The sequence below is a fragment of the Pteropus medius genome, unplaced genomic scaffold (assembly GCF_902729225.1).
Source record: "Pteropus medius unplaced genomic scaffold, Ma_sr-lr_union100, whole genome shotgun sequence".
In the NCBI taxonomy this organism is placed as follows: domain Eukaryota; kingdom Metazoa; phylum Chordata; class Mammalia; order Chiroptera; family Pteropodidae; genus Pteropus; species Pteropus medius.
The window spans coordinates 190,320-210,904 of record NW_024340849.1 but is presented as its reverse complement, the minus strand read 5'-3'; the positions used below and the strand labels follow the sequence as shown (position 1 = coordinate 210,904).

At 58.1% G+C, this 20,585-nt stretch overlaps 2 protein-coding genes and 1 long non-coding RNA gene across 20 annotated transcripts in view; 1 reads left to right on the top strand and 2 right to left on the bottom strand.

Moving 5' to 3' along the window:
* SLC66A2 (solute carrier family 66 member 2) overlaps positions 1–19,161 on the bottom strand; it is a 29,400-nt gene extending 10,239 nt beyond the window's left edge. The window contains exons 1-6 of one of the 7 annotated variants that reach the window (XM_039839121.1): positions 19,084–19,161; positions 18,452–18,795; positions 14,618–14,751; positions 11,162–11,215; positions 4,667–4,852; positions 441–657 (exon numbers count right to left, since the gene is read on the bottom strand). In XM_039839121.1, the coding sequence (XP_039695055.1) occupies positions 441–657; positions 4,667–4,852; positions 11,162–11,215; positions 14,618–14,751; positions 18,452–18,654 (794 nt within the window). In that variant the 5' untranslated portion in view covers positions 18,655–18,795; positions 19,084–19,161. The other 6 variants (XM_039839117.1, XM_039839136.1, XM_039839128.1 and 3 more) reach the window with 6 other exon arrangements.
* Positions 19,162–19,256: 95 nt separating this feature from the next.
* Positions 19,257–20,585, top strand: part of HSBP1L1 (heat shock factor binding protein 1 like 1) — an 11,080-nt gene continuing 9,751 nt past the window's right edge. For 10 of the 12 annotated variants that reach the window (XR_005647872.1, XM_039839216.1, XM_039839208.1 and 7 more), the window contains exon 1: positions 19,467–19,783. The gene's annotated coding sequence lies outside the window, so the exon portion shown is untranslated. The other 2 variants (XM_039839180.1, XM_039839188.1) reach the window with 2 other exon arrangements.
* Positions 19,526–20,579, bottom strand: LOC120583812 (uncharacterized). The gene is made up of 3 exons (XR_005647874.1): positions 20,345–20,579; positions 20,170–20,236; positions 19,526–19,849 (listed from the first exon to the last, which is right to left on the bottom strand). It is a non-coding gene; the product is annotated as an uncharacterized LOC120583812 (long non-coding RNA).

The window sequence follows — 20,585 nt, the reverse complement described above, 5'->3', positions numbered from 1 at the left end:
CCACACTACACACTGCCCACACTGCACACTATGCACACTGCACAGTCTGCACACTCTGTACACTCTGCACACCGCACGCGCTGCACAAACACACTGCACACTGCGCTCTGTGGGTGGAGCCTGCTCGCCCCGCCTCCCGGTCTCCCCTCTACACTCAGCGCCTTCCTCCGGCTCTGACGCTTCTGGCTCAACAGCTCTGGAGGACCAGCTCCCAGCCCCACGACAGCTATATGCTTCACGAGGGTGCCACCCTCCCGTCCTGTGTCACACTAACGCAGGGCTCAGGCATCGAGAGGTCAAAGGCCCGATGCGTTCACACCCGCACTGCTCTTTAACTGGCAGTTTTACAAATATCGTTGAAAACGAAGCGGCCAGACTTCGACACGTTTGACTTGCACTGGCCGCGGGGGCGCCCTGGCGGCGGGCGCGCGCGCGCCTACCTCATGCCCTCCGTGGACCGGTGGCGGTGGTTGCGGCACAGCTGCGGCACGCCCATCATGGCCTCGAGCAGCACCGCCAGGAAGCCCAGCGTCTCCACGAACACGGCCGAGTCGATGGACAGGTACGTGATGTAGCCCGCTGCGCCCGTGAAGGCCAGGACGCACTGCACGTAGTCCGCGAAGCTGCTCCAGTGCCAGAAGTGGCGAGGGTCAAAGTCTAGGGCGAGAGCGAGAGGGGCATGACCTAGACGCGCAGGCCGGGGCGGGAGCCGCGCGCGCATGCGCGAGGGCGGCGCGTCGGGGAGAGCAGAGGGCGCTTCGCCTTCTGCCTCATGTATGAACCTTGAGTGAAATCGGTCCAAAGACAGACAGACACTATATGTGTTCACTTAACGTGTGGAACCTAAAAAAGCTGAGCGCATAGACATAGTGAAGACAATGGTGGTTGCCTGTAACCGGGGTGGGAAATACGGAGATGCTGGTCCAAGGTGCAGACTTCCAGCTGAGACGAATACCGTGGGGTGTAACGCACAGCATGGTGACTATAACTGAAAACACTGTAAGACATACTTGAAAGTTCTTAAGAGAGTAGATCTAAATATTAAAACCACAAAAAACAGTAATTGTGTGTAGGGATGGAGGTGTTAACTAACCTTATCGTTATGATCCTTTTGTAACGTATACGTGTATCAAGTCATAACACTATACTCCTTAAACTTTTATATATCAATATCTCAATGAAGTTGAAAAATTAAATTTAAGTTGAAAATTTTAAAAACATCTGTGTTTCAAAGTACAGTCAACAAAATGAAAAGGCACCCCACAGACTGGGAGAAAATCTTTGCGAATCACATATCTAAGAAGGGACTTGTATCTAGAATATGTAAAGAATATAACTGAAAAATAAAATCCAATTTTTAAAGGGGGCAAAGGAATCAAATAGACATCTCTCCAAAGAAGATATACAGATGGCCGATAAACACGCGAAAATATGCTCAATGTCATTAGTCATTAGGGAAATGCAAATCAAAACCACACTTAGGTTCAACTCCGCACCCATCAGGGTGGCTACTATTAAAAAAACAATCAGACGATGGCGAGCCTCAGTGAGGCTGTGGAGAAAGTGGGTCCCCCAGCACTGCTGGTGGGGATGCAGCATGCTGCAGTCGCTGTGGAAAACAGCGTGCAGGTCCCTGAAAAAATTAAAAATAGAACTACCACCTGATCCAGCAACCCCACTTCTGGGTATTTACCCCAAAGGATTGAAAGCAGAGTGTCAGACAGATATCTGCCCGCCGTGTTCACAGCAGCATTGCGCACAACAGCTGAGCCATGGGAGCAACCTGAGTGCCATCGAGAGATGAACGGGTAAGCAAAACTTGGCCTACCCGCACAGCGGAGTATTATTCAGCCTTAAACAGGAAGGAGATTCTGGAATACGCTACGACGTGGATGAACCTGGAGGGCATCGTGCTGAGTGAAATGAGCCAGACACGATAGAAACCAAAAAGTCCTGCGAGACTGCACTTCAGTTCAGAGCAGTCGACGCCAGAGACAGCAAGGGGCAGGATGGGCACCTGAGGTGGCCAACAGGACTGGGGCACGTGTGGGCGCAGGGCCTGGGTCCCCAGGGGCCAGAGTAGTGCAGGGCTGAGCGCTGGGGGCAGCTGCTGGGCAGGACCTCTCAGGTCCTCTCTGCGGGCACCAATGAAGCCACGGCCACCGGCTCGTTACTCAGAATGGCTCGCTCCCCGCCAGCCCGTGCCAATCACTCCAGCCGGCCATTTTCTGCGGCTGGAAGAGTCGTGTGTACTCATCTGGGAGCAAGGCCAGCAAGCTGGCATAGGTCCTGAGGGCCACAAGGACTGCAGGCCTTCAACTCCTGCTTGGACAGAAGGTCTCCCAAGAGGGATGTGCCGGGGTCACGGCGGGCCACCCGCCCGTTTCCTTCAGGGCCCTGGTCTGCTGGTCTGCATCCCAGCACACTGCAAAGCTGTTTCAGCCAAGCAGTTCATCCACGCAAACTGCCAGAAACTACACATCGGAGGTTAAAAATAACCCTGCAAGTCAACGTGCAGTCGCATGTCACCGGCTACCACGCAGGCGTCAACCCTGAGCGGAGGCCCCGCCCGCGGGCGCTGTGCTCGCTTCAGGCGCAGGAGGAACACGAAAATCCCGACGACCCAAGAGGCGTTTCTGGGAGGCTTAGAGCCCGTGGCCATTCACGGCGTGTGCGCCCTCCCCACAGGACACAGCCCCCGCGGGCCCACTGGGGGAGGAGGCGGGCACCCGGGGCGTCTGCTGCCACCGCGAGGCCACTGTGCTCCAAACATCTCCCTTCACTTGGTGGCGTTTGCCAGGACACCCGACTGCACTAAAAGGATCTATGAGAAGATCATGGTGGAGGGTTGGGAGCCAGAGTGACCTACGTGTACAAAAAACTCACAAAAATTAATTTCATGCAACGAAACAATTTGTGGCAGGAAATAAGCCTCACAGATATGTTTTTAAGGGCTCCTTTTCGGAGTAAGGACTAGGCGCAGACGGGTGAACCCCAGCCCGCTCCTGAGCACGGCATGGCAGGCTGTCACCCCCGGGCCTGGCCTGGACCGAGGCTCAGCAGGGTGGCCGGAAGCCCTGGGGCATAAAGGAACCCAGAGAGGGTTACATCACAGCGTGGGTCAGTCTCCTAGGGTTTAACGTCCGAGGAACTGCCCCCTCTGAGGATTACATCCAACTACCTCCTTTTAGGGACCGGAGATACACGAGCCCTTTGCGCAGTACTCACTGCGTGGTGGCCGCTGGTAAACAGGGACGCCCCCTTTAGTCTGATAAAGCTGCAGCCACTCGAGTCGGAGTCCGAACTCTACAGAGCTCAGCGTCGCCTTTCTCAAATTATCAGTCCGCAGTCACAAACTTGAAGGTCTGCCAACAGGATAGCGACAGAAATGCGCGTCACTCCCCACAGCCACTGTCCCTGTGCGGGATGCGGGGGGCGGGGGGCGGCCGACGCCCCTCCGTGAACCTCCCGAGTCCTGCAGGACTTGACTCTAACGTGACACAAAATCCCCTTCTGCCGCTGAAGTGGGGTCACAGCCCACGAAGATCCTACACCTGGGAAGGGTCGAAGGTCCAGGAAAGGGGGTCAAGGCCAAGAGCAGAGGCACAGGTGGGGACATGGGCACGGCTGCGTCTGAGAAACAAAGAATTGTGCTCCTTGTCACTGTCACGTGGTTAGGAAAAGATGGCATCAATTAAATACGTTTTGAACACATAAACCGGGGCAAGGCATTTTTTTGAAATGTCCCAAACAACGGCACGGCCATCAACAAGCATGAGCGAGCTCCGGACGGGGAACCGAGTGGCCCAATTCAACCATCGTTTGGCAAACAGCACTCTCCCGCATTGGAGACAAGGGTACCACGTCACGGTGCCCGCGGTGCCTGCTCCGGGAGACGAAGACAAAGGCCATGGGGTGGAGGCGGGGTCTGAGCTGGGTCAGGAGGGAGGACAGACCGTGACCGTGACCGGTGCTCTGCCCAGACGTCTGTTCCCACCTGCACTGCAGGCCGCAAAACCGCCCCCTTCAGGCGTCTGTGAAGTTCCGGCGCCAGGGTCAGCATCGGGCTCCGTCCGTGTGACGCGTCCGGCAACCAGCAGAGGGAAAGGGGCCTCGTGTGTCTCGACGGCATCACGATACGTCTGCGGTAAACAGGAGCAAGAGCCTTGTTGACGACCAGCTGTGTTCACGGCATGGTTCACGGAAGACATGGCTTAATGCCCTTGGTCTTCAAATGCAGTCATTTGTCCTCGTCTGTTGCCTCCAACAAATGAATTAGAATGTCCGGCTCCATCTCAGCCCTGCGGCTCATTCAGACTACACTTTCATTTGTTGTCGCCAGAAACCAAGGCACTGGGTCTTCCTAAAACATGGGCACTCGCGAGATAAACACCTCTCAGAACCTCAGTCACGCACCTGCCACCAGCGGCCCTGCCTGAGGGGAGCTCCCTAGAGTGGCAGAGGGACAGCAGGTGTCTCCTGGGGGGTAGGAAGAGAGGAGAAAGGGAGTGGGTTTCCTGGTCCTCGGGGTGACAACTCTAACCTAGGGCAAAGGGAGCAGTTCATCGCCGTCGCCACTGCTTCTGAGAACAGGCTCGGTCACCCTTCGGCTCTGGCAAGTTCGGATGCAGGAGATGAACAGCCCGCACTGGCTGGGTGTTCACACCTGAGAGTGGGGAGAGGTCAGAGGGCACAGGCGGGCTCCAGGGACACTGTGGCTCCATTCCAGACTGCGGAGTCTCGGGGAAAGTGAGTCGTCGTCTTCGTGCCGGTGGTGGGTCTTGCCTTCCATTTGTAAAAAACGTAACATTTGTGGAGCTTATACAGTGAAGCACAATACAACGAGGTCTGCCTGCAGGAAGGCCAGAAAATTAACACTGAGCTGCCGCTTCCCTTTCCAGCCACGACAGAGCCGCGGGGACCAGACGTGGTCTCCCACACAGCCACGGCGTGGGCACGACAGACGACGTTTGCGACAAAAACGGGCAAAATGTATGTCTGCAAGACACCGGACATCAGGCAACAAAGGACGGTGATCTCTGAGTGACAGGAAAGAGGTCAGGGAAGGTCCAAACTGTCCCACTAACCGACAGGCGTAAAGATTCCGTCAGCAAGAGGGATGAGCCCTGGAAGGCCCCGACCAGCACGACGCCGTCGGCATGATACGCGCCACGTGTTCTCACCACGATGAAGTCAGACAAGACGAGGTAAGATTATAAAGTATTTTGAGCTGAATGACAATGAAGCAACAAATAAAAATTTATGTGATGCTGCTGAAGAAGCACTTAGAGCAAAATGTATCAGTAGATGCCCCGACCAGGAAACAAGAGAGACCTCGAGTCGGTGACCGCGGGGGTGGGGGACGGAGGGAAAAAAGCGCCAAGTAGCGAGGAGGAAATAATAAGGATCAGAACAGAAACCAATAGACACAACACAGAAAAACGGAGGAAAGCAAAAGCTGGCTCTTCAAAAAGATCAACAAATGAATCGACTTCTCGACAGAATGATCGGAGAACGAGGAAAACATGCCTCGTGCCGGACGCTCTTCCCTGAGACTGGAGACGAGGCCAGGACACTCGCTCCGGCCGCTTCTGTCCAACAGGGCAGCTGGGGCGAAGGAATCCAGGCCTCCAGGCGGGAAAGGGAGCCCTGACGCCGCCTGCTCTGAAGACGCGCCAGCGGGCTGCGTGGTCACGCCCCGCGGTCCTCACACTGACGCAGGCACAGAGATGGGTCCACGCAACCAGAGGAGCCGCCCCACGCGGCCCCGCACCGCCGACCGCCCAGGGCACGCGCGGGCCCTCACTGCCGGAGGGCCGGCCCCTGGACGCCCTCGCGCGGAAACGACCTCGCATCATAAACAAAGTGATCGACGTGGACCACAGACCTAGAGGTGACAACTACAACTGCTAGAACAGGGAAGCCCTTGGCGACGAAGACCCCTCACACACGACATCGGAAGACGACCCGAAAGAGAACAAACTGACAGACCGACTTCGCAGAACTAAAACCTCTGCTTATTAAAAGATAAGCCTAAGAGAAAAGAAGACGGAGCACAGACAGGGACGAAATACCGCGAATCATCTGAGAAAGGACCTGTACCCAAAGCTTAAACAACTCAAAACCCAGTCCGAGCCACGTCCAAATCGGCGGATTTGGGCTCTTGGCCGACGCGGCCGTGAGATGACAGAAAAGCGCCTGAAAGATGCTCAGCGTCAGCGGCGAAGCCACGCGGAAGCTGCGGAGCGCGCGCCACCCCCTGCTGCGCCCGCTGAAGGCCGGGCCCATCCGCGGCGCGCGGCAGTGCAGGGCGCTGGCCGGGGCGCCTTTCCGCCCGCAGGTGTCCCGCCCAAAAAGGAGCTGGGCCGCGTCCAGGTGAGGCCTGCGCAAAGGGTTCAGAGCAGCTTTACCTGCAGCGACCACACTGGACGCCAGCGGCGCCCAGTGCCCCGTGGGGGTTATGTGGTCACATGATTCAGACAGAGGTCAGAGGTCGGGGCCCTCACAGCCCTCGACTGTGATTCACACCCAAGCCTTTGCCCCCCAGAGGGATGCAGACACTTGGCCACCAGCAGCAGTCCGACCCGTAGACCGGGGGGACCGAGCTGGCAATATGCTAGGCAAGCTGGCCCGGGGGAGGGGCGCCGGTTCTGGGAAACCGAGGGCCAGACCTCTCAGCTGGCCATCCCCCCTGCCCCCCGCCACCGCAGGAGGCGACAGCCACGGGCCCTGGCCACCCCAATGGGCAGAACACCAGAAAAACGCGTTGCAGGAGGTCCTGGCCTTGGGGTTGTTGCCGGCGGCTCCTCCTTAATCAGGATCCAGGTGAGCCCCGTTGACCACTGACCGCACACACGTACCCCTGGGCTTGTACCCCTGGGCTGGGCTCGTACCCCTGGGCTGGGCTCCTGCCGGTACAGCAACCACCAGAGCAGGACGCCCGCCAGCACCCCCGTGTGGCCATCTCTGCCGACACAGGCAAAGTCCTCCTGCTCCCAAGACTGAAGCAACGCTGTCCCCTCCCTGCCCCAGGCTCTCGTCGCAGCTGCCTGTGGATCCCGCTCCGTCTGCTCCCAGCCCTCCCCACCCCCAGACGCCTGGAAGCCAGGGGGAAGCTGTGAAGGCTGAAGGAAGGGAGGGGCTTTTAGGACAGGAGAGCCTGGTGACTGCATAGCCAGCAGCCCCTCTCAAGCAGGTCACTCCCAAGGGAGGAGAGGGACAGTTTCCAAAAGGGTCTCCCACAGCTGTCACAATGACCTCATGCCCCGTGTGGTGGCAGCGACACACCTTTGAGATGAGACGACAGGACAGATGGTGAGCTCAGCCTGTGGCCCTGAACCCACATCTCGCCTGCGAGTCCCAGGGTGCAGAGGAACTGCAGGGGACGCAGGCCACCCTAATTGCCTGGGCCCAGAGGCCCGCCATCCCCCACCCCCGCAGTGGCTCCCACACACCCCCGAGCCTCCACGCACTCGCAGCCAGACCCCGATAGAGACAAGGCACGAGCGGCAGGAAATAATTCAAGCCGCATCCGAACGGACGCACAAGGCACAGGGAAGAAGGTGGACCCAGGCCAGCCAGGCCACGGGCAGAGGGAGGAAGGCCCCCAGGACGCCACCCTCCTGGGCAGACGGAAGCCGACAACACTGTGCTTCTTTCCTGCTTTTAAACCGAGGGGGGAGACGGGTGGCTGGAAATGTGTGACCGTCCTCGCTGGCGGCTCGGTGACAGCAGCAAGAAAGCACTGTGGGGTCTTTGTGAGGAGCCACCACTGCAGAGATGGCACGTCCAGGCTGTGAGATGCTAAAGCAGGATAAGGACCAGCCGGCAAGAACATGATCCCCCAGGGCTGGGGGCTGGGGACCCGATGAGTCACCTTCCAAAGCAGCGAGGGAAAGTCTCTGAGGTCAGGAGCCAAAGGGGGGCCTGGGCCTGGGCCAGACGCCTCTGTCCGGGTGTCCGGACCCCTGGCTCGTGGCCGCAGCTGCCCCCAGGGCCGCTGACTGCACCGGGCTGGGGGGCATGCGGGCCTTGAGGGCCCGATTTCAAAGGCTCGAAACAGGAAAAGGACGAGAAACTCCCATTGGAATGTGACAGTGGGTTCTCGGCGGAACAAGGAGGTTTTGGTAAAACGCGTATTAACACTCATTCATTTCACCGCTTTCTTTCCCTTTCCTGATGCACTCCGGGGAAACTTTAACTTACACATGTGGCTCACTTGCTGGCTGGCGTCGCCTGTGACGCAGCCCAGCCGGGGCTGTCTGGGGTCTGGAGGCCTTTAATGTCCCCGCCGCGTGGCCCTGAGGGCCTGAGCTGGACACAGGTGCAGAGAACACCCACAGACCGCAGGCTCCGCAGGCTCGCAGGCGGGGCACACATGGCAGCAGGCGGTGGCCGCACGCCTACACGGGAGCCAGGCGCCTGCCTCCTCCACCCGCGTGCGGTCACGGGCTCCATGCCACCTTCCGTGTGGCACAGGAGGGGACAGCAAGCGCAGGAGCTCAGCGCTCCACGGTCAGTTTCCTCTGTGCCTCAGTTTCCTCACCTGCAAAGCAGGGGAAGTCACGGCTCTCTGCAAGGCCCGCATGAGAACTAACAAAACACTGTCTGCCGTGTACTGAGTGATCATTGTCGCCTGTGTTTAAAACTAAGCCCACGGGGCTGGGGGCCACACCAGCCTCTTTCCCAGCCATAATGACTCCCACAGGCCGCACCTCCATTAGTGACAGTTACACCCACTGGGAGGAGACACTCACCAACTGTCAGTCCCGCCGAGCCCAGAAGGACCTGCGTCATCCCCAGTGATGGAGACCCAGCCTGGCCCTCCCACCTGGCAGCCCCCCGGCTCTGTCCTGGTCACCATCCTCCTTCGCAATCTGCAGTCGCACCCCCTCCCGGGGGAAGGGCTGTGTCCTGAGCCGGGCAGCGGCTGCACCCAGTGCCTGGCCCGTCTCGAGGTGGCAGGACGTGGGGACCCCCTGCAGGCTGAGCAGACGTGGGGTCAGAACAAATGGCTCCTCACTGAACGAGGCGGGAAGCCGAGTCCCCACTGAACAAAGCAGAGGAATGCGCCGATTGTCCGGGAAGACAGGGCCGCTCACCTCTCACGGGGCCCATGGGGCCAGGGGCCGGTCTCGAGTGGAAAGGAACACCTCCGGGGGCGCTGGGAGCAGGGAACGGGAGGGCGGCCCAGGGACCCCCCCATCACAGCTGATCTAGATTTGGGGAGCGCGGGTCAGGGAGTGGCTCCCGAGGACAAGGCGATACTGACGGGAGCCCCCCCCCCCGCATGAGGGGACGCTGGTGACGCTGCTGCGGCCATGGCGGGACATGCCGGTGACGCTGGCACGGACGCTGCCTGCGGCGTGCGGGGGGCACGCGTCTGTCTGTAGGAAGCAGGTGCTAGAGCATCTGGGGGTCGGCAAGCATCAAGTCAGAAGAGAAAGCCAATGGGCAAAATCGACACCAGAAGTTGCTTTTGGGGAAAAAAAATCAATAAAATTGACAAACCTTTAGCTAGAATGACCAAAGAAAAAGGGGAGATGCAAATTGCTAAGGCAAGAACTAGGCGGGCCTTCCCCACCCTCACAGAAGCGAAGAGGCTCATGGGGGACACGGAGAACGATCGTAATCTAGCGCATGAGGTAACTCCCGTCAAATGGACGAATCCAAAACAGAACTACGGAAACTCACTCAGGAAGAAACGGAAAAACTGAATTGACTTAGGACAAGAGACTGATCAGTAATTTTGAAACTGCCCACAAATAAAGCGCAGGCCCAGACGGCTTCACTGGACAGTTCCGCCGGACGTTTGAAGAACTGACGGGCTTGCAGTGAGCAGTAAACAAGCCCCAGAAGAGAATGGACAGTGTAGTAAACATAAACAATATCATCAAACTTGCTGAGAGACTAAAACCAATTATTCCAGCCACTAGAAAAGAAATAATTATGTGACATTATAGAGGTGCTAATCACCACTACAATGGCAATCGTGTTACATCATATAAATGTATCAAATTAACATGAAAACTTTAAATTTACAGAATGTTATATGTCAAATATATTTCAATTTATTTATTTTATTCGATTTATTTCAAATTTTTTAATAAATAAAGAATCGATATCAATCTTTCACAAACTCTTCAAAAAAAATAGCAGAGAAGGGAACACTTCTAATGCCCAACTTATTTATATGGCCAGTCTATCCTGACACTAAAACCAACATCATCACAAGAAAAAAAAAAGATCAGTATCTCTCATGAATATGGACACGAAAATCATTAACATAATATTTATAAACAGAATCTAAGAATTTATGAAAAGGATTATACGTCATGATCCAATGGAATTTACTCCAAGAATGCAAAGTTGGTACAACATACAAAAATCAATGTCTGTAATACAGTATAGTATCGTAATAAAAAAGGAAAAACCACAAGGTCCTCTCAACAGACACAGAAATGCATTTGACAAACTTTAACACCCTTCCATGATAAAAATACTCCACAGACCCAGAGTCCACTACACTCAGTGGCGAAAGACCAAAGGTCTTCTCACCAGGGGCAGATACAAGGTGCAAACCCTCTCGTCACTTCCAGGCGGGGGGCGGGGGGCGTTAGGCAAGAAAAAGAAAAGTTTCCAGGCTGGAAAAGAAGTAAAACTATCTGTTTGCAGATGACGTCGCCTGAGGCACAGAAAATCCTCGAGCGTCCACTAAAAAGCTATTAGAACTAATAAATGAGTTCGGCAAAGTTGCAGGATACAAGATCAATGTGCAAAAATCGATTTTATTTCTACAAAGTAGCAATGAACAGTCCAAAATGAAATCAAGAAAACAATTTCATTTACCGTAGCGTCGAAAAGAATAAATACTTTAGACCGAATTTAACAAAAGAACTCCAGAACCTGTTCTCTGATCCTTCCTGCTTCCTCCCCACCCTCCCTCGCCGCACGCAGGAAGCGGGGGCAGCCTCTAGACTACTTCGTGCTCGGGAAGAGCCGGCCACGGTTGGTCAGACTGCAGGAGTCGCGGCCACACTGGTAAAATGAGTCGCATGCATGGTCAAGACGCAAGCGCAGACGGCAGTCACAACAGAGCGACAGAGCTGCAATGAAAAGGAGCCAGCGTCCGGCGGGCGGCCTCGTGCAGCACGGTACGTACCCAGATGCGGCCGCCTGGGGGGGACTTTGGTTTCTTCATCCTTATTATCTGCAGCTACATTTAGAAAGAGGGGGAGACAGAGAAGAGAAAAGACAAAACAGTGGTTTAAACGCTGACGGGGAGCGCACCTCCCAGCCCTTCCTGCGTTTCTTTTCAAAAAAAAAACTGTTGGGACAGAGAGAGCACACGACTTGGGCTCACGTGCACTAGGAAATCTACTTTCGAAATCTATGTTTCTCCAAACCTACCCTCTTCTAAAATAAGTGCTTAGAATAAGGGGAGGAAATTCTGGGCCAAAAATGAGAAGTCACCACATTTGCATTTAACTCCTGAGGTCGGAGGTGGCACAAAGCCCGCTGCAGCCCTGTGGCGCTGGTGGGGAGAGGCACGGCGGACGCTGGCTCCTCGCGCAAGCCCTGGCTGCTGCGCAGTCCCAGGGTCGAGACGCCACAGAACACAGGACGTGGGAAGCATGGAGACGGTGCCACCTCACAGCAAGGTGACCCAGCCCAGGAGCACCTGACACGGAGTGATGACTCCATTCTGAGCACCTGCCCCTCTGAGCAGCCCACCCCCATCTGAGACCTCCCTGCTGTCACCGCTCCAGGACGGCTGCCCGAGGCCCTCGAAGGGAAGCAAAGCCAGGTGCCTGGGGTCAGAAAGCAGAGGTGGGATCAAAGGCTGAGTGTCATCTACTGCAGGCGATGTGGACTCTACCTAAACGTGGAAATTCAAGAGCAGCTGAAAGCAAACAGCAGCACATGGGCCGCCCCTCCCCCCCCAACCCCGGCCGCCCCTCCCTGCAACGCCCCCGGGTCATCTGGGTCAGTTCCGGAGTCCAGTGGATTTTCTCAGCCTTTTGCTTCTGTTTCTTGGATTTAGACCAATCTCGCCATTCATTGGCACCTCCTCTAAAGATCAAGGTCCCAGAAGGGGGGGTGCCCAGGGAGGGGTGTGCGGGAGCACGCTCAGCTAGGCTGCCTGTGCAGACGGGGGTCTCCCGTCACAGCAGGGCGCTGACGTGCTCACGAGCGGGCAGAGGCAAGGCCCTTGTGAATCCCTCTGCCACCTCAGGTGGACTGGCTGGAAAGCAGCATGGCCAGACCTGTGTTTTAGGCAAATGCCTCTGAGCAAGACAGACGAGGACAGGGACGCTCGGGACGTGTCCGGCAGCGATAGCATCCTCGGGTCAGACTGAATGCACACCCGCTCCAGCCCCGCCCACATTTCCCCAGAACTCCACCACTCCCCACCAGGAGGTGGCGCCTGTGTCCTGACTGTGGTGGGCCTGTGGCCACCGCAGAAGTGGAGCTGGACCGGCCCCAGGAGCAGAGCTCTGAGACAGTGAAGCCTGGTCCTCCCTCTGACACACCCCTCAAAACCTGGGCCAGGCCACATGAAGAGGCCCCGTGTGGATGTTCCAGCAGAGAGCCCACTGAGGTCCCAGCCGACGGCCACACCAGCCCCAGACAGGTGAGGGAGGGCAGGGTGGGCAGGTCCTGAGAACCCAGCTCCTACTCATGCAACATGTGGCAGCCTCGCGGCTGGAGAGCTAAGGGTCCCAAGTCCTCACTGGCTGTAAGGTGAAGGCCGCCCACCTTGAGGACCACGCCTCTTCCACCTCCAAAGCCAGCAAGAGTCCTGTCGATCAGTGTCTGACTAGCTAGGGGCCCTGTGACGATGCTGGGCCACTCGACAACCCAGGACAACCCCACTCAAGGCCCCAACCTCAATCACAACTGCAAAGTCCTGCTGCCACATGATGTGACACATCACAGGGTCTCAGGTGTGGACATGTGGGGACCGTTCACCTGCTCACCACAGAGAAGGTCACTTGTCAAAGTTCAGACTTCGGCTCTTTCTCTGGGGACTGAGACTCCCTATTTTAACTCAAACCTCATTAACAGGATAGAAATACTCCTATAGGAACATTCACAGAAGACACTGGAACTCGAGAGACAGTGAGCAGGCTGCCATCACCCCACTCACCCCAGCGAGGACGCTCCTGAGAGAGCCAGTGAGGTACGTCGCCTTCACCTCACCTGCACCAACCTGACACCTGCAGGCAGGACGCGAAGGAAGGGAACACGAGCTACTTCAAGCGGGTCACACAAACACCCATCCACACCTGCAGAGCCCAATCTCAGAGCCCAAGGCACAGGGACACAAGCAACCCCACCCAAGGGTGCCCCCCCACCGGCCTCTCCTGCTTCCTAGGTGAGGGGCATCGCTGGGAAGCCCCACGGCCCTTCCATGTCGGCCAGGAGTACTCCCATGCCAAAGTAAGGGTGAAGTTCAAAGGCGCCCAGACCACAGGGACAGGGGGCAGAAGCCTCGGGTGCAGAAAGCACTTGCTCAAGAGGCATGGAGAGCCCAGCACCCCACCTGGTCGGGCCTGTTCCCAGAACCACCAGCAGCAACGGTCGGCACAGGCTTGATGTGACTTCCTGAACAAGACAGGGGACCTGGGCCAGACCCGCAGAGAACAGCATCGGCAGGGAGAAAGAGCCAAGCATGCCAGGAACAGGGTGGTCACCTTCACCACGAAAGTGACACAGATGGGTCCAGGCTGCACCTCAGAGCCGGAGGCTGACCCGCTTTCCACAAAGACTGAAGTGAGCACACATCCTTGTCACTCAAAAAACAGGCCGCATGGGAAAGGAGCCGCCCGCAGGGGAGGAAGGTCACCGTCAGGAATAAACGTGGGCCAGACCTCAGGTCGCAGACCCCACACCAACGGTCTACTGGAACCGCTTCTCCAAGCAATCCCTGAGGTCCTGCACACTCGCAGACGAACGCGGAGTGAGGATGGTTAGATTCGGCGCTGAGGAGAGAGCCGGAGGCCAGGTACGACCGTCCCGCGGCCCGGAGCCCGCCAGCCTGGCCGTGCGACGCGGCCGCTGGCTCGGAAGCGGCTTTTCCAAAGAAGACAGCGACAACGGGAAGACGCACTTGCTATTTCCTCCGCCACCAGAGGTAAAGGAGCACCGTGGGCTGGGCGTGTCCTCCGTGCGCCCGCCCAGGTGGGGACCCAGCGGGACCCCCAAAAGCACCCCCAGGCACGTGAGAAGGCAGAGTGCACTCGGCGCGCGGATGGGCCACGGACAAGCCGCTCACCAAGTCCGAGGTAACACCCCCCCGGCGCCCCGAAACGTGCTTCTCTGACCTGGTCAAGCCAGACAGGGACCAAAGGACGCGGCCTGTGCAGCGAGACCCCGGGGGTGCCGCGCTCCAAGTCCAGTTGAGAACTCGCCCAAGTTCCAGCTCGGGTCGTTTCCCGCTAGAAGATGCTGATCACCGCCACCGTACCCGCCTGAGCCAGCGGCCACAGACCCCGGCGGCCTCCAGGGAAAGCGGCTCGGAATGTGTGTGGCCCGAGCACCCTCACTCCGCCCGCGACACAGGCGGGTTTGCAGGTGCATCGAGCGGCCTCGCCCCAGCGTCGCGATAACCAACCTGCAAAGAAATGGCGCCTGGCGCTCAGCTCGCTGGCCGCACGGACCTCGGTGCACAGCTTCAGCATCAGCAGCATGGCGCCCGTCATGACGATGCTCTGCCAGAGCAGTGGGGCCTCGAAGCGCCTTCCAAACCTGGGGGCAAGGACACCGCGGTCAGGGCACGCCGGCTGTCCAGGCCTCGCGTGGGGCAGGGGACCCCTCAGAACCACGTGGGCTTCCCGGGAAGCCAGGCTGGGGCAGTGATGCCCAGGCCTCCAGCCAGAGCCCCAGACGCGGAGGGCCGTGCTGCCGGTGCCCACTCGCCACAGCCCCCAGAGGGCCCGGGGCCCACCGCCTCCAGCCTCGCCCCTTCTGCAAAGCACAGCTACGACCCCTAAGGCTGTGAGGGGCAGTTCTAGTGATTCCTAAGAACTGGTCCCCATGGCTACCTGGTTGATCACGGAGGTCAACTCGCACGAGTGAAGGTCAAATGAGGGACAGCGAAGGTTCTGCCAGGCCGGGGGCTGGAGGTGCCTCCCGAGCAGCCAGCCTCACACTAGGCACCCCACCCCCAGGCTCATTCCCAGTTACGAGGCTGAAGACGTGCTATTTGGGCCATTATGCGAAAAATACAGTTGGTTTTCTTTAAATTTTCAACAAACAATGACTAGAAAAACTAGGGTAAAAATATCAAGGTTTGTGCTCCCTTATGTCACTCACCAAAAATCAAATCTAGATGAACTCAATGTTTACAGTAAAAACGGGTCATTAAACTGAAGTGACAGGGAGCAGAGATAAACTTTTAACTGATTTTAGGATAAAGGCAGGCTAAGCGGGACGTGAATTTTCAAAAAGCATAACTTTCCATAAATGATATACAGGGGATAAAAAAAATATGAAATAAAGTTCAACATCATTAGTCATTTTAAGAAACTAATTAAAATAGGAAGATAGCATTTTTACTTATCAAATTGGTTAAACTTTTTCTTCCTTCAGGGCCAACAGTCTGTGGCTGGCAGGGTGTCACAAGAGTGCTTCCTCGTCCTTTGCCCGAGAACGGGGGTTGGCACAGTTCCCCTATTACCGACAACAGGACAGGCCCCAGACAGGTGCGGGGTCTGCTGCTCAGAGAAGCTAGCTAAAGCGGCTTCTCCCTTGGTGGCAGCACATCTGTCTCGCCCCCAGGGAGATACACACTGCAGGGGATGTGCAATGTTTCAGCAAGTCTGAGCAGAAAGCTGCCACAGGGGCCACCTTCTCTGCCTCTTCCAAGTAACAGAAAAATGCTCAAGTGGAAGAAAAGTTTTGTGTCTACTTATCTGTGCCACTGACGGCTATGGCCCTTTGTAGCAGAATGTCACCAATCTCTGATACAGTGTCACCACCTCTCTGATACAATGTCGCCACCTCTCTGACACAGTGTTACCACCCCTCTGATACAGTGTTCCCGGTGTGGCTGCATGGTCTCTGAGGCAGCGCTTTCAGCCAGCAGGGATGGGGCTTGACAGCAAGCTCTGTGAATGCAGGAGGCTCTGGGTCGGATGGCGCTGCCGCGCCATCTGCACACCCTGGCCCCCTCCTTCCCCTGTCTACAAAATCACAAGCCTGCAAACATTAGTCATGAGGGGTCACTTAGCCCTTCTCCTGACTTCTGACATCACAAAGACCAAACCCTGTTCCTCAGCATTTTATGGAGTATGATCTGCTGAACACCGGTGAGGACTGAAAGAAATGAGGGCACAGGAGCTCCCCAAGTTTCAGAACGCTGGGTCTGCACAGGGAGTCGGCCCCTGCTGCAGGACTGCACAGCCGCTCACGTGCCTGGCACCACAAACGTCCCAGGGGACTGGCTGACCAGGCGGACCGGGCTGAGGAGCCTCAGGAGTAAGAAAGGAATAAAAGGAGCATCGGCTTCTCCCTTGGAGCAGGGGCATCTTGGGACCAGGTGGGCAGAGGTGCACGTCAGCATGAGTGAACAGGGAGGCCTGTCTTTTCCAGGAATGAAATACAGAGAAAGTGTGCCCCAGGCCAGAGAAAGCCTGGAAGAGAGACCAGCGCTCCCTGCCAGCCCCGCTTCGCCCCCCACATCTGCAGGCTCCTGGAAAGCTGGCTGGAGGCAGCCCTGTGTGCTCGCGTGGTAGCTACAGAGGCCCTGAAGTGACCCAGGACAGCTCAGGACACTGACTCTCTGGGAAAGGGCCAATGGGAGGGGCAGAAATAGAGTGCACAAAGCCTCAAGGCCCCCTAAAGGCCACCCTATGTGGCATCGGGAGAGAGCGCAGGACTCCTCAAAGACACGGGCCCTGCGGTGCAGACAGAACACCCAGTCCGAGCACTGAGCGCCAAGTGAACACAGAGGCACCGAGGGGACAGCATTCAAGGACTGGGTTAACCTCTGACTCCCCAAACCAGGTACTCAGACTACTCAACTTTCTTTCTGCAATTCTGAATAAGCGTATGGAGCGGGAAAGACTTCTGAATGGAACTGTTTTCCCCGTTGGGTAATCCAACCTGGCAGTTCCCTCTGCTGTGGGAGAAAACTCACTCCACACCAGGAGGGCATGCTGCTCACACCTGGCACAAGGGCCTGGGCCTGTGGCCAGCTCCCAGCATGCACCAGAGCACTCAGGGTCAACAGCAGCGTCAGACGGACATGTCCACCTGCTTCTGTTCAGTCTCAGACTCAAGGCCATAGCAGAAAAGGGAAGCAGCGCCCTTGGCCTCAGAGGTCGACTCCGCCCTCCACCAAAAGAAAAGGAGGGATCTTTAAAGTGCAGATTTTCAACCTGTGCTAAACGCAAATAAGCCCCAATGACCCCTCAGGAAGTGGGCTCACCTGAGGCACATTTGTGATGTGACACACTCGCCAGCTCACCTTTAAAAAGCCCCAGACAGGGGCAAAACTAACCCACAGTGAAAGTGAACGGGGGTGGGGCAGGAGCAGAGAGAGCCTCCATGCTCAGCAAACTGCCATCTTGATTGAGACGGCGATTACAGGGGTGGGGACGGTCATCCGAACTCATCAAACTGCACGTTTAGAATGGGCGATTTTATTTAATGAAAATTCAGTAAGGACCACTTACTATCAATTAGCAAAAATGCATGATTACTCAGACAGTGACCAATAGTCAGAGGAAGGAGCCAGAGCCCCTGTCCCCAGGGCCAGGGACCACCTAGAGGAAGGAAAGTTCCAGACTTCTGGGGCCATAGAATGAGGCTGAGACCTCTTCTCCTTTCCTTTGAAATTTGCTGTCCCAATTATGTCTGGCCTCAGCAACTGTTAAAATTAAAGCTCCTTACCAAGTGAAAATGATAAGAGGAAGTTGGGCTGAGAGGAGCAAGAAAAAATAGCCTAGTCTGTATTGTCCAGAAAGTTGACTTCCTACTTAAAAATAAACAAAACCACATACAGGCCAGAAAAGGCTGAAGGGGGCGGCATGCCCCCAGACGCCTGGAGCACTGCTTCCGGTCAGGCTCAGATGTCCCCTCCTGAGGGGCTTCACCCGCCCCTGGAATGTTCTTCCAACTGCTCAGCCCTTTCTATTCCTGACACTCCTTTATTGGGCTAGTCTGTCCCCACTCCCGCTGGTGGGGCAAATTCCCTGAGGTAAGGGACTAAGTCCTAGGACAAAGGCCTGGGGAAGGAGCAGCTGAGTGCGTGAGCCACCTGGGCTGCAAAGACCTGAGATCCTGTGTGGGGTTCTCCACTCCCATCGCCCTCCCTGGGAAATAGTCTCATTGGTGTCACCAGCTCCTTCTCAGGAAGCACAGACCTCTGGCCTCACCCAGGAACCCCAAAAGGAGAAAGGCATCTCTTTGGGAGCAGCCCCCCAGTAAGGGCGCCCCAACTTACCAGAACAGTATCCGTAAAATATTGGCCACCAGGAGCACCAGACACACGTAGGTGGAGAAGCCGTCGGCATTCTGAGTCCTCCGGATGTCCCTGTACTGCGGGATGTACGGCACCACCCCTCCAAAGACCATGGCCCCGGCTGCGCCCCAGGACACCAGCTGGTGCAGCGGGACCAAAAGCCAGTCGAAGCCTTGCGCGTCCATGGCGAACACCTGCGCCGGCCTGCCAGCGGGCTGAGGTCCCCCTGGCCGAGCCCCGTCCGCTCCCGCCGGCTCCCGGAACGCGCGTGGACTGTCACCCCCACATGGCCGCCGCTGCCCTGCGCGCTCCTCCGCCGCCGGGACCTGGCAAGAGAGGAGAAGAGGTAAGAGCCGGGGCGGGGACCTCGAGCCAGGCGAGCGCCGCGCTCCGCGGGGACCCCCGGAGGCCGAGGCCGCGCCCGGGGCACATGCGGGGGCCCCGGGAAAGGCGCGCGGCTCGGGCGCCCTCGGCGCGCGCATCGGCGTCAGCGGGGACAGGCGCGCGGGACGCGCGGCCGGGGGACAAGGCTCGGTCCCGGGGCTCGGTCCCGGGGGCCGGGCCACTGGAGCCCGCCCCGCGCCCCGTACCCCGCGCCCCGCGCCCGCGCGCACCGCGGAGCCCAGCCTGGCCCTCACCGCCGCGCCGGCTCCGCCCGTCCGCCCCGCGTCCGTCGGTCTGTCTGTCTGAGCCCGGGGCCCCGCCTCGGCGTGACGTCACAAAGCTCGGCCCCGCCCACGCCGGGCCGGACGCGCGCCGCGCGGTCCTAGAGCGCGCCGCCCGCCGCGAGGGACTGGGGGGCCGGGGCGTTCGGCCCGCCAGCGGACGCCGCTCGGCCGCCGCCAGCCCCAGGCAGGGGTCCCTGCCCCCCGTCAGGCAGGGCCCGGGGCCCGCGAGGACCGGCCACAGGTCCCCAGGCAGGGGCCGTGCAGACGCGGCACTCGGCCTCCGGGAGCGGAGGACGCGGTCCTGTCGCAGCACCGCGGTCAGCGCGCGGCCCGGGGGGAGGTCCGGGTGGGGGGACGCCTCCCTCGTGGGGAGGGCACAGGTGGAGGGACGTCGCCCCTCGTGGGGACGGGGAGTGGGTCGCCACCCACCGCCCCCAGGGGCCATTCCAGGGGTCCCAACACGCGGTCATTCTCTGACGGAGTCGCGGTCCCATCCTGACCCAGGGGGAGACCCAAGGAGCAGGATTCGGAAGTTCGCAGTGTCGGGGGAGGCTAACCGGGAAACGGGGCCCACCCCACAGCCCGCAGCCTCTGGAGGTCCCCCGAGTGGCCCTTCGGCAGGAGGTGCCGCGGGCCTCGGGCACAGGTATGTTAGACATTACTGCTGCGTCTCTGCCGCACGGTTCTGCGAGCGGAATGAATAGGGTGCCTTCTGCTGAGACAGAAAATAGGGTTTCTGAGTTGTCACCTAGCCCAGGTGAGCCCCCAGAGGCCCGAGGGGTCGGTGCCCAGGACGTAGACGCTGGGAGCCTGGGGGGCGCAGCGCCCAGTGCGGGGGTGGGGTAGGGGCGGGAGGACTTCGTGAGAAGCCAGCAGCCCTGCCTGCAGGGACCCTGTGCAGGGGGCGCCTGGAAACCCCACGGTTCCGTCGGCAGAACAGCTCCCTTGGGGGCTCCCTCTCAACCGCTCGGGTGGGAAGCACCCCAAAAGGGAAGGCCTGGTGGATGAGTCAAGGCAGCCTGGGGCACACACCTGGCCCAGCTTCAGCTCACAGTCCCCTCCCTGCCAGGTCCTGCTGCTGCTTCCCACCTGGTCGGTCCTGTGGGAGATCATAGGAAGTTTCAGTCTCACCAAGAGCAACTCCCCAAGGAGCCTGGTATGATGGGGCCCCCCAAAATGCAGGGCTGCTCTCACCCTCCGAGCATACCTTAGCTGTTCCTGGGTTGTCACTATTCGGAGTTTCAGCGGGAAGTCACCCAGAGCACAGCAGCGGGGGGCGGGGGCAGAGAAACAAAGACAGGATGCTCAGGAGGCTAGGTGGTCTGGTAGGTGGTCTGGAGAGAAGTTGTCCCTGCTTAACACTTCCTCTCCCTGATTTAAACCGTCTAGAATGATCCATTCTCTCTAGTCTGGATGTTGGAGGAAGGACACAGGCTTCCCTCCTGACT